The sequence below is a fragment of the Amphiprion ocellaris genome, chromosome 11, assembly GCF_022539595.1.
Source record: "Amphiprion ocellaris isolate individual 3 ecotype Okinawa chromosome 11, ASM2253959v1, whole genome shotgun sequence".
Lineage (NCBI taxonomy): Eukaryota > Metazoa > Chordata > Actinopteri > Pomacentridae > Amphiprion > Amphiprion ocellaris.
In genome coordinates, this window is record NC_072776.1 from 34,852,843 (window position 1) to 34,866,599 (window position 13,757).

At 39.1% G+C, this 13,757-nt stretch overlaps 1 protein-coding gene across 3 annotated transcripts in view; it reads left to right on the plus strand.

Moving 5' to 3' along the window:
* parp4 (poly (ADP-ribose) polymerase family, member 4) overlaps window positions 1-13,757 on the plus strand; it is a 45,895-nt gene that overhangs the window by 31,874 nt on the left and 264 nt on the right. For 2 of the 3 annotated variants that reach the window (XM_055015236.1, XM_055015237.1), the window contains exons 32-37: window positions 1,489-1,740; window positions 2,604-4,264; window positions 4,348-4,408; window positions 5,969-6,071; window positions 8,366-8,498; window positions 11,590-13,757. The exon at window positions 11,590-13,757 is cut by the window's right edge and continues 264 nt beyond it. In XM_055015236.1, the coding sequence (XP_054871211.1) occupies window positions 1,489-1,740; window positions 2,604-4,264; window positions 4,348-4,408; window positions 5,969-6,071; window positions 8,366-8,498; window positions 11,590-11,788 (2,409 nt within the window). In that variant the 3' untranslated portion in view covers window positions 11,789-13,757. Of the gene's footprint in view, window positions 1-1,488; window positions 1,741-2,603; window positions 4,265-4,347; window positions 4,409-5,968; window positions 6,072-8,365; window positions 8,499-11,589 lie in introns of those variants that run through there. The other variant, XM_055015238.1, reaches the window with a different exon arrangement.

Genomic DNA, 13,757 nt, shown 5'->3' on the forward strand with positions numbered 1-13,757 from the left:
AGATGCGAAAATAACAAAACAAACATACGAAGATGCAAAAAGACACAAAAATAACACTCAAATGACACAAAATGAGTACAAAGACAAACTGACACAATAGATGCTGAAATGACACAAAAAATAGCACAGAGATGCAAAAATAACAGTAAAATGACACAGAAAGAAAAATACTCCCATTCACAGATTTTTACATACAATTCAGCACATTATAACCACTATTATTACAAAAAGTGTCATCACACATTTGTGTCACAAATAGCACAGTAAAATGACACAAAAATGAAACAGAAAGATGTTGAAATAGCACAAAAATAAAATGGAAAGATGGCAAAATAACTCACAAACGAGTAAATAGACACAACAGGTGCTAGAATTACACAAAAAAATAGCACAAAGAGGCACAAAAATGTCACAGAAAGATTCTAAAATGTTATGAAAATGACAAAAAAAGACACAAAAATATGCTAAAATGTGATGGAAAAAGACACAAAAATAGCACAGAGACACAAAATAACAGTAAAATGACACAGAAAGATGTTAAAATAATTTAAAAAAAACAAGAAATCGATACAAAAAGATGCTAAAATGTGATGAAAATGCTAAAAAGGCACAAAAATGGCAGTGAAATGATACAAAAAGATGTTAAAATAACAAAACACAAAACTGACGCGCAAAAATGTGCTGAAAATGAAACAAAAATAGCACAAAAACAACAGTAGCACAGAAAGATGCTAAAAAGACAAAAATAATAGTAAAATGAAAGAAAAATGTCAAAATAACAAAAAAAACACAAATCTGACACAAAAAGATGCTAAAAAAACACAAAAAAGACAGAAGATGCTAAAAAAGACACAAAAATAGCACAGAAACACAAAAATAACAGTAAAATTACAAAAAAATACAACAGATGCTAAAATTAGACAAAAAAAAGCACAAAGAAGCACAAAAATGACAGAAAGATTCGAAAAATATACAAAAATAGTAAAAAAGTTAGTTAGAAACGATGCAAACCAGAAATAGATACAACTTTTGAGTCGTGCTGAAAATATTTTTATTTATATATATATATATATATATATATATATATATATATATATATATATATATATATATATATATATATATATATATATGTATATACATACATATGTGTGTGTGTGTGTGTGTGTGTGTGTGTGTGTGTATATATTAGGTATTATATTATATATTAGAGTAATTTCGGTCTCGTTCCAGGTAGCTTTGGGGTAAATAAAATGTCATTTTGTCCAATTTTGTCCTTATTTTTGGTGATTTTTTTGTCATTTTTGACTCCGTTCAGCCACGTCTCGACATTCTGAACAGTGTTTGTCAGTTTCATTATATTTTGAGTCCTTCTGTGCTGCTTCAGGGAACATTATTTCATCATTGTTGAGGTTTTTCCTGATTTTACAGATTTTTAAAATGAACTTTTAGTGTTGTTTCAGTTTGATCTTTTCTCTCCTCCTGTAGAGCTGCAGACATGAGGAGATGGTGGAATTGTTGAGCTGCAGTGAACCAGTCATGGCTAAAAGAACGGGAAAAGTAACGCCAAAAGACACCTCCTCCTCCTCCTCTTCCTCCTCCAGGTCCCCTTCCTCTTCCTCCTCTGAGACGTCCTCAGATGAAGACATAACTTACCGTGTTTCCAATTGTCTTTCTGCTGCTTCTGCTCCACCACATGTCCAACGTCAACAGGCTCGATCTCTTGACACCAAAATACAAGTAAATGACACAGAAACATGGTAAAATAACAACAAAAAAACTGACACAGTAAAATGCTAAAATGTGATGAAAATGACACAAAATGACACAGAAAGATGCACAAAAGACAAAAAAATTGCACAAAACGACAACAGTAATCCAGAAAGATGCTAAAAGACACAAAAATAACAGTAAAATGACCCAGAAATATGTTAAAATAACAAAGAAACAAAACTGACACAAAAACATGCAAATGTGACACAAAAATAACATTAAAGTGACACAAAATGAGTAAAAAGACCAATTTACACAACAGATGCTAAAATAAAACAAGAAATAGCACAAAGAGGCACAAAAATGACACAGAAAGATGCTAAAATAACAAAAAAAACACAAAACTTATACAAACAGATGCTAAAATGTAATGAAAATGAAACAAAACATGCAAAAAAGACACAAAAATAACAGTCACATGAAACAAAAAGATGTTAAAATAACAAAAAAACTGATACAAAAAGATGCTAAAATGTGATGGAAATGACACAAAACATACAAAACAGACACAAAAGTAACAGTCACATGAAACAGAAAGATGTTAAAATAACAAAAAAACTAAAAACTGATACAAAAAGATGCTAAAATGTGATGGAAATGACACAAAACATACAAAACAGACAAAAAAGACAGAAAGTTAGTAAAATGTTTTGAAAACAATTTTGAAATGATTTTTTTATTATTTATTTTTACAAAAAAAGTTGCTGACGTGAAACCTGTCAACTTGAGGGAACATTATTTAATCATTGTTGAGGTTTTTCCTGATTTTACAGATTTTTAAAATGAACTTTGAGTGTCGTTTCAGTTTGATCTTTTCTCTCCTCCTTTAGAGCCACGGAGATGAGGAGATAGTGGATTTTTTTGCCTTTTTGCCACCTGTCAAGGAATTAGGTGACGGCATGGGTTTTGGTCTTTTTGATGATCTTCCTCCTGCTGGTTCTGCTCCATCACATGTCGAACCCCAGCAGGATGGAGCTCCTGGTCCTCCTAAAGCCTCCTCATATCTGAAACGAGCTGTTTCTCCTCCTGGTTCTTCTCTGTCACATATCGAACCTCAACAGATTGAATCTTCTCCTCGTACAGCCGACACATATGTGAAAACAAAACTTCTTTCTATTCTTCCTTCTTCTTTTTATGAAGGCCCTCCTCTAGGTCATCGTCATATTCTTTCTCACCAAGGAGGTATGCCTCTTCCTCCTCCTCCTCCTCCTCATTCAGCTTCTAATTTTGTTCCTCACTCAGCTCCTCTTCCTCCTCCTTTTTATGGAGGCCTTCCTCCTCCACCTCCTCCTTGTCTTCCTCCTCTCCAAGGTATACCTCCTCCCCCTCCTCCACCTTCTTCTCGCCAAGTGGCCTCTCTAAGGCGACATAAAAAAGCTTCCGCTGACTTGGACTCGTCAGAAGGTCACGATTTTGCACCTCCAACTCCCTCGCTGCTCAGCGATCCACCTGCCATTGAAACTTCGAGGAAAGCTAGCAGCAAGCGTTTCAAGGTCCTGTCTAAGTCCGTGTCTCATTTTGATGATCTGTCCCATGAAAGTGGTGAAGTACTTAGAAGACAAAAATACGTAGCAGGCAGTCCTTCTCACCTCGACGATGTGGCCCAAGGCTTCGCCTTTGGGTCGACCCAACCCTTTAGGGGGTTCCACACAGTGCACGGTACCGTCTTTGGTTCTAAAGTTGCAGATGAATCTGTCGAGGCATCAGCTCCTGCTATTGGACAGTTTCATGATAACGAAGTTCTTCAACAAGCGGCCGAACGCTTAGTGGTTCGTGAAGAAGCGTCGACCAATGATTACAGCCCATCCCCATCTTATGTTCCCACAGCACCAGCAGGTTTCAGTTCTTCTGCTGCATCACTGTCTCTGGGTTTACCTGCACCTGTTGGACCAGTTCAACCACAACAACTACAGCGTCCTACCGAGATGTCCAGACCAACCCTATATCCTTCTACAGGAGCTGCACCGCCACTTCTTGGTTCTTGGAGTGCATCAGCGTCTCTGGGTGTATCTGCCTCTCTTGAACAGGTTGAACAACAACCACAAGGGCAACAGCTTAATGCCAAAACGTTCAAATTAACCTCTTTTGTGGGAGAGTTATCACCAAGTTTCGGTTCTTCGAGGGCATCGGTGCGTCTGCATAAACCTGCACCCACTGGACGGATTCAGCAACTGAAACAGCGTCTTGCTACACCAACCCAACGTTCTCCTAAGGGATATGTACCAGGACTAGTACCTTTCGGTTGTTCAAGTGCATCGGTGCCTCTGGATAAACTTGCACCCGTTGGACTGGTTGAACAATCACGTCGTTCCAAAAGCTTCGAGCCAGTCACATTTGGTTTTTCAGGAGATGAACCTTCAGTTTCCAGTTCTTTCAGTGCATCCCTGGCTCAGGATGACTTGCCACATTTAACTCTGGGTATCAGGAAGGGCCTCTCTCGAATCCGAGGGAAACGTAGAGAGCAGCTGTCCACAACATCTGGAACCACTGAGTGAGTCCCAAACCTAAGATTCATTTCCTGGATGTGTGTTTTTAAGGTAAATGTTAACTCGTGGTGTCCTGCTGTCATTTCAGGAGACCGTTGGACTTGAGGCGAGTTCCGCAATGGGAAGCCATCTTCCAGCTGCAGCGTCCAGTAAGATGTTTTTACAGTTTATTGAGTAATTTTGAACCACCTTGCTGTAACTGAAAACGATGGCTGCTTGTCAGTAAGGAAGTGACCCAACCAGTTTTGTGCTCCCTTGTTAAAGGTCTGCAGACTTTATTAAGTCCAGACCAAAGGGAGTTCCTCTCTAAACAGGGTTACATGTGTTTTATTACTCTAATAGTATTGAATTATTGTTGTGTAATATATTAAGATGTCTTAGAGCCAACATGCTTCATATAGCGTTGCGTCACGTGACATCTACCAAACATCATTTGAACCCATGTAATAGTAGTATTTTCAGTATCGGTATATTCTACTCACAAACTTTGCAGTGTCAGAGTGTTTGAACTTATAGAACAAAACGTGCTATGTCCATTCATTTTGGACAACACATCCTATAGATGTTTTTCTAGCTCCATGTTTCCAGACTTTTCCTCTCTACTCTGTTCATCATCTGCAGAAAGATGTTTCACCATGCTGAATGTATTTACAAAAACTAGAAAGATGTTTCACCATGCTGAATGTATTTACAAAAACTAGAAAGATGTTTCACCATGCTGAATGTATTTACAAAAACTAGAAAGATGTTTCACCATGCTGAATGTATTTACAAAAACTAGAAAGATGTTTCACCATGCTGAATGTATTTACAAAAACTAGAAAGATGTTTCACCATGCTGAATGTATTTACAAAAACTAGAAAGATGTTTCACCATGCTGAATGTATCTCCAACAACCTCCTCCTCTGTTCACTGTTTCTGAGCCGTGCTGCATTTATTTCACAGATCCAGTAGATCTTAGCCTAGAATTGCCCAAAATGTTTTTAAACTCATCCAAAGTATCAAACAAATTTCCAAAATTCCTCAAATTTGTCCAGCATAACAAAATAAGTCTAAATTGACAGAAATTGTCCAAAAGACATTTGAAAATTGTCCAGAATTACATTTAACAAGTTCAAAATAACTGACAATTTGATCATAAGTCATGGACACTTTCAGTTTTTTTGTTTTTTTGGTTTTTTTTTTAGTTTTGGACATTTTTTAGTCCAGCTTTGTCCAAAAAATGTCCAAAATGACTCAAAATTTGACCAAAATAACCAAAAATGTAAAAAAAAGGAAAAAAAATGTCCAAAATAACTTGAAAATAAATAGAATTTTTTGTTGTTATGCACAATTTTTAGTCCATTTTTCAGTTTCTAAAAACACTACTCTGGACATCGTCTGTAGAAAGATATCTCATAAAATGGTGTCATTTTGGCAACTTTCATAAAGGCAAGATGCCTTTTAATCCAAAAAACTGAAGTTGTACTAAGGGGTGCTTGTTTCATTGAAAGTAGGCAAATGACACCAATTGTTTTATTTGTTGGGTGTGTTTATCAGACGTCTTGTCCTCCCTATGCGTCTCTCTATTCAGGATTTTTTTTAGGTTTTTGCTGTTTGCTTCTGAGTTGCTGTTTTTGGTCTTTTCTCTGTCCTGGATTTCTAAAAACGTTCAGCTGTCCTCACCTCTAATCCCACCACTGCGGTGATAATTATCTTTGTGTTGCAGGAGGGCTACTGGGAATTAACCCCAGAGCTGGGCAAACTTCTTCATGTCAGCGTGGACGTCTTTGCCAACGTGTTCCTGAAAAAAAAAGGCATCCTTTCTCTTGGTGAGAACTTTCAGAGCATCTAAGGGGAACCTGCTGCTCTTTTTCTTTTCAGAATTAACAGTTCAGACACAGATATTCTCATCGTTCTGTCATGTTAAAGTAGCAGAATGGAAAATGTAGAATGTGAATACCATTTTATACTGTTTCTGTTGCGTTGTTTCTTGTTATGCGCTTGTCTCTGTTCTTGAATTTTTTCATAGAACTAAGAGGAGTTAAAACTTGACATGCACCTCTACATTTCACTAAAATTGGCAGAATTTTTTGTCAGGCTGCACAATTAATCAAATATTAATCCGGAAACATGTTTGACTGTTCCTTTGAGGAACTCCTCAACCTGGTAAACACGTCCTCTGTGGAGGAGGTGAAACCTGAAGACTCGGGGGAATCTTCATCCATATCCGTGGCAGAGGTTGCTGAGGAAGTGAAGAAGCTCCACCAGGTGTGAATGAGATCCACCCTGAGATGCTGAAGACTCTGGACATTGTTGGACTGTCTTGGCTGACACGTCTCTACAATGTAGCGTAGGCATCGGGTACAGTACCTGTGGAGAAGCAGACTGGGGTGAGGGTTCCTATTTTCATAAAGGGGGACCAGAGAGTGTGTTCCAACTACCAGGGTATCACACTTCTCAGCCTCCCCGGGAAAGTTTACTCTGGGATGCTGGAAAGGAGGCTCTGACCGACTGTAGAACCTCGGATTCAGGAGGAGCAATGTGGATTCTGTCCTGGTTGTGGAACGGTGGATCAGATCTTTACTCTTGCAGAGCTGCTGAGGGGGTCATGGGAGTTCCACCTGCCAGTCTGCATGTGTTTTGTGGATCTGGAGAAGGCCTACGACCATGTCCCCCAAGGGGCTCTGTGGGGGGAACTGAGGGAGTATGGGGTATCAGGCTCACTGATATGAGCCATTCAGTCCCTTTACAACCAAAGTGAGAGCTGTGTCCACATACTCAGCACAAAGTGAGACATGTTTCCAGTGGGTGTTGGACTCCTCTAGGGCTGCCCCTTGTCTCTGATCCTGTTTGTGGTCTTCATGGACAGGATCTCAAGGATCAGTCAGGGTGAGGAGGGTGTCTGGTTTGGGGACCTCAGGATCACATCTCTGCTTTTTACAGATGATGTGGTTCTGTTGGGTTCCTCAGATCTTCAGCAGCACTGGAGCGGTTTGCAGCTGAGTGTGAAGCGGTGGGGATGTGGATTAGAACCTCCAAGTCTGAGGCCATGGTTCTCTGATGGAAACCGGTGGATTGTTCCCTACGGGTTGGGGGGGAGTTGCTTCCCCAAGCGAAGGAGTTCAAGTATCTTAGGATCTTGTTCAGGAGTGAAGTGAAAATGGAGCGTGAGATGGACAGGAGGATTAGTGCGGCAGCAGCAGTAACACGGGCGTTGTATCGAACCGTTGTGGTAAAAATTTACCAGTCCATCTACGTTCCAACCCTCACTTAAGGCCATGAGCTCTGGGTAGTCACCATAAGAACAAGATCGCGGACACAAGCCGTCAAAAGCTTCCTCCATAGGGTGTCTGGGCTCAGCCTTAGAGATAGGATGAGAAGCTCAGATATCTGGAGGGAGCTCAGAGTAGAGCTGCTGATCCTTCACCTCTAAAGGAACCAGCTGAGGTGGTTTGGACATCTGATTTGGATCCTCCAGGGAGACTTTCTTTTGAGGTTTTCCAATCACGTTGGCCTGGAGAGACCCCGAAGTAGACCCAGAACTCTCTGGAGGGATTGTATATCTCATCTGACCTGGGAACACCTCGGGATCCCCCAGGAAGAGTTGGAAAGCGTCGCTGGGGGGAGGAATGTCTGGAATGACCTGCTCCATGACCCAACCCAGGATAAGTGGAAGAAAATGGAAATAGATGGATGGATGGATGTTTGTGATTTTGAGGTTTAAAACGGCCCATGTAGATAAAGTCCCCTTATTTCTTTGGTGATTCTGATATTCGGACTTTGACAGTAATTTGCTGCTGCAGTAACCCGTGGAGACTAGAAGCTTCTCATTGCACCACTGACTAGCAGCTTCTACTGTCATCTGCATGTGAGGCATTCAGGGAACATCTGGAAGTCACGTGTTTTGTCAACAAACACATGTTTAGCCAGTTTAGGTACAATTTTATTATATTTCAGGAGATGCTCTGAATTCAGATCAAGGTTATTTTGAGTCTTATTTCGATGCAATTTTTTTTGTTTTGTTTTTAAGATCCACCACCTCATATACAGTGAAGCTCAAAGTGGTGCTGTAACTGAGGGGAGCCTCACTGAACTGCCAGTTAACTCAGATTTGGTTTTGTAGGTGTGAAGGCTCATGAAGACATCCTGAAGATGTTGGCGACTCTTCTGGTTCTGCAGCTGCTGAGGCTGGAAAAGCGTGAAGAAGGAAAACTGCTGCGAACCCTGTTTTCTCTGGAAGAATCCTCCGAGCCGAGGTCCGCAACAACACCAAACACAGTGAAATACAATCCTTTATATATGTAGGAACACATCAGATGAGTCTTAAAGCTAGAATATGTTCACCTTCTGGTTCGGCTCAACAAAGAAAATGTGTTCATTAAAAAACTCTCTTATGTAGAGGGGGAAAAATGGAGATAGTTTAGTGTTCATCAGTGTTTCTTCATCTCTTAACCGACTCAGGACATCAACACTTTCTACTAATGTTTTATCCGCTGAACTCCAAGCTGCAATTTACTTAATTGTCTATTTATTTTTGCTTCAGGTTAAATTTTTCCATGATTCATTTTTTCGCTGCAGTATAAAGTCCTGGTAACATAGCAAAATCAACCCAGAACTGACAAAAAAAGATGCCAAAATGTGATGAAAATGACACAAAAACATGCAAAAATATGCAAAAAATAGTACAAAGAGACAACAGTAGTATTTAAAGATGCTAAAAAGACACAAAAATAGCATAAAACTGACAAAAAGATGCTAATGAAGTTCTTGAATCTAAAATGTAATAAAAATGACACAAAAACATACAAAAATACACAAAAATAGCACGAAGAGACAACAATAATATAGAAAGTGAGTAAAAAGACAAAAATTACACAACAGATGGTAAAATGACTCAAAAATATGCAAAAAGACACAAAATGACACCGAAAGATTAAAGAAAATGACACACAAAAATGACACTGAAAGATTAACAAAAATATACAAAAATGGCGTACAGAATTTGTTTCTGTCTCATGTTTTTTTTTTAATTGTGGTTTATTTTTAAAGTCCTGCAGCTCTGAGGAACCAGAACAACATGAAGAAGGAGAACTCAGAGATGTCTTCTGTCTCAGAATGATGGAAATCAGGAGGAAAAACCTGTTGAAACTCTGTTTTAAAACTAATTTACAAACTAAATTAAAACTACACTAAAAGACTTATTTAATCTGGATTAAATTTTGGATTTAAATAGTTTAAACTGTTTTAAACTGGATTAAATTCAGATTCAACTGGTAGGTTTTTCAAAGATTGAAGAATCAAGTAGGAACAACTGATTCTTGGTTAGTTCTGACCATTTCATAAACAAAACTATCTGTTATGCTCGAGTAAATTAAACTAAAAGTAACGAAAATGAAAAAAACTTGTCAGTTTTTATCATTTTGGGCCTGGTAGTGTTTTTTAAACTTCTTTAGGTGGGGGCGATAAAAACTCTGCTGGATAAAGACAGCCGTAATTCTCAACCTAACTGGCAAACTACTGTCAAGCTAACCTACAGGCTAACTGTCAGGCTAATTGTCAACCTAACTGTCAGGCTAAATGCCGGGCTTACTGGCAGGCTAATTATCTCGCTAACCTATAGGCTGTCAACCTAACTGTCAGGCTAATTGTCAACCTAACTGTCAGGCTAAATGTCGGGCTAATGGTCAATCTAACTGTCAGGCTTAATGTTGGGCTTACTGGCAGGCTAATTATCTTGCTAATCTACAGGCTAACTGTCAGGCTAATTGTCAACCTAACTGTCAGGCTTAATGTTGGGCTTACTGGCAGGCTAATTATCTCGCTAACCTATAGGCTAACTGTCAACCTAACTGTCAGGCTAATTGTCAACCTAACTGTCAGGCTAAATGTTGGGCTAACTGGCAAGCTAACTATCTCGCTAACCTACGGACTAGCTGTCAAGCTAACCTACAGGCTAACTGTCAGGCTAATTGTCAACCTAACTGTCAGGCTAAATGCCGGGCTTACTGGCAGGCTAATTATCTCGCTAACCTATAGGCTGTCAACCTAACTGTCAGGCTAATTGTCAACCTAACTGTCAGGCTAAATGTCGGGCTAATGGTCAATCTAACTGTCAGGCTTAATGTTGGGCTTACTGGCAGGCTAATTATCTCGCTAACCTACAGGCTAACTGTCAGGCTAATTGTCAACCTAACTGTCAGGCTTAATGTTGGGCTTACTGGCAGGCTAATTATCTCGCTAACCTATAGGCTAACTGTCAACCTAACTGTCAGGCTAATTGTCAACCTAACTGTCAGGCTAAATGTTGGGCTAACTGGCAAGCTAACTATCTCGCTAACCTACGGACTAGCTGTCAAGCTAACCTACAGGCTAACTGTCAGGCTAATTGTCAACCTAACTGTCAGGCTAAATGTCGGGCTAATGGTCAATCTAACTATCTCGCTAACCTACAGGCTAGCTGTCAAGCTAACCTACAGGCTAACTGTCAGGCTAATTGTCAACCTAACTGTCAGGCTAAATGCAGGGCTTACTGGCAGGCTAATTATCTCGCTAACCTATAGGCTGTCAACCTAACTGTCAGGCTAATTGTCAACCTAACTGTCAGGCTAAATGTCGGGCTAATGGTCAATCTAACTGTCAGGCTTAATGTTGGGCTTACTGGCAGGCTAATTATCTCGCTAACCTACAGGCTAACTGTCAGGCTAATTGTCAACCTAACTGTCAGGCTTAATGTTGGGCTTACTGGCAGGCTAATTATCTCGCTAACCTATAGGCTAACTGTCAACCTAACTGTCAGGCTAATTGTCAACCTAACTGTCAGGCTAAATGTTGGGCTAACTGGCAAGCTAACTATCTCGCTAACCTACGGACTAGCTGTCAAGCTAACCTACAGGCTAACTGTCAGGCTAATTGTCAACCTAACTGTCAGGCTAAATGACGGGCTAATGGTCAATCTAACTATCTCGCTAACCTACAGGCTAGCTGTCAAGCTAACCTACAGGCTACCTGTCAGGCTAATTGTCGACCCAACTGTCAGGCTAAATGCAGGGCTTACTGGCAGGCTAATTATCTCGCTAACCTACAGGCTAACTGTCAACCTAACTGTCAGGCTAAATGTAGGGCTAATTGTCATCCTAACTATCTTGCTAACCTACAGGCTAACTGTCAGGCTACTCTACAATCTAACCATCAAGCTAATTGTCAGGATGTTGTTTTGCCGTGACCTCCTCCTACATGTATATTTTTAAATGACACCTGTGAGGTTTAACGTGTGTTTTTGTGATTTTCTGATTGATTTCATAAGCCGTTGCTACGCTACATGAATCTCTTGCTAACTGTCTGCTGCAGGTCCGCCCACTGGGAGGCGCTGAAGAGAGCGGTGGACTGGGTCTGCTGGGCCGACCGGCAGTATCCCTGCATCTACAGCCGGCTGGAGTTCGGTTTTAGCTGGGAGTCGTCCACCCGACAGCTGCTGGGATACGAAGACATCCCTCCGTTCTCGGCTCTCCACCTGGAGAACGTGAAGGGGATGCTAGTGGTTCGCTAATCAAACCTGAGTGACTCTTTCTATTGTCTTTAAGGTTCCCTTTTACACAGATATTCATGCATTTCTTTGCTTTACGACTTATTCCATCTTAAAATCAGCTATTTTTTAGATCATGTGCTCAAAGATAGAAGTATCTTTTTTTCCATATTTCCACTCAGCCTCAGTCAGAGATTGTTTGATCAGCCTGTTCAGTATTACAGGTGAACAATTCAATTATCTAGCTGTTGGTTTAACTGACAGGCCAACTGTCAAGCTACTCTACAAGCTAACTTACAGGTTAACTGTCAGGCTAACTGACAGGCTAACCATCAACAAACAATTTTTTTTTCTTAAAAATTACATTTGAAATTTTCCAAAAATATCCGTATTTCATGTTCTAAAGATTCCAGGCAAGTCAGAGATGGTTGAGCAGAATTCTTTCTCTAATTTGATTACATAATAATCATATATGTAAAATACTAATAACCATTTTAGGCTGTCGGTGTGTTTACATGCACTTAAATAATCAAACTGATTTCTAAAACCTAACTGAGCTTTTTATCATACGACCTGTATGACATTAAATTTGCAGGATGTAAGAAAATATCATAATAAAGCAGCAGCCTCTAGAAGCCAAATCATCCTGTTAGCTATAAACTGATTACTTTTATTCCTTGAGTGTACATACAGTATAACCTTTAATCATCACAGTTTATTACATATATACAGATTTAGTTGAATTAGCTGTGATTTTAAACCTCTGAAGGAAAAGTAAGATGAAGACCAATGTTTAGAAGATCTGACTGAAGGAAAGTCCTCATTTTAATTGTAATTGTGATCAAAGTTATTCACTGTGAATGTAAGTGTTTGCAGGTAGAATTATAATAAATTACAGTTGACAGCATCAAATACCGAATTAAAACTCCTCTACAGCAATTTGAACTAAAACTTAACACTGAACTATGACTCTGACTTTGGATTAAACTGAATTAAAACCCAGATTTAACTTGAATTACAACTCAGATTTAAACTGAATTAAAACCCAGATTTATACTGAATTAAAACCCAGATTTAACCTGGACTAAAACTCTGATTTAAATCAGACTAAACTGAATTAAAACCCAGATTGAAAGTGAATTAAAACTGAGATTTAAACCGAATTAAAACTCGAATTTAAACTGGACTAACACTCTGATTTTAATTGGATTAAACTGAATTAAAACCCAGTTTTAACCTGAATTAAAACCAAGATTTAAACTTAAAATCCAGATTTAAACTTCATTGAAACTCAGATTTAAACTGGTCTAAAACTCGGATTTAAATTGGATTAAACTTCAATAAAACACAGATTTAATCTGAATAAAAACCAGATTTAAACTGTACTAAAACTCTGATTTAAATTGGATTAAACTGAATTAAAACCCAGATTTAAACTGGACTAAAAATAAACAAGAAACAAACTTCTTAGTGGAAGCAGTGAGAAGAAGACTAAAAAAATAAAATAAATAAAATCAAGAAATTGATGTCCAGAAGCCTCCATTCTGGACCAGAAGTCTGGAAAACAAACGTCCTGTTGTTGAGGTAAATATCCAACAGCAAACATCCAACCAAACCAGGTCTAAAGTTCCTGGATTCCAGTCCCGTCTAAACCCTTTGATGGAACCCAAAGATCGCTGGTGAGAAGTTTATTGGAGGTCAGAGGGTCTTATTATTGTTATTATATATTGATTTGGGGGTTGAGTCATTTTGCTTTTGAAGCTTTTTAGATTTTATAGTACAAGATATAATCAAAAAATTCTGCATCTGTGTGAATAAAAATGTCAAATTTTTGCCACCGTGGTCTCGTGGTGCAGAAATGCTCTGCTCCCAGGGTTCCTGCACCACTTCTTCTTCAGTCCTGTTCTGCTAAAAGATCATCTCTAAGAACTGGAATCTCCTGAAACAATGACTCTGAAACTTCAGTTTCATTTAGGATGAGAAGAAGAATTCA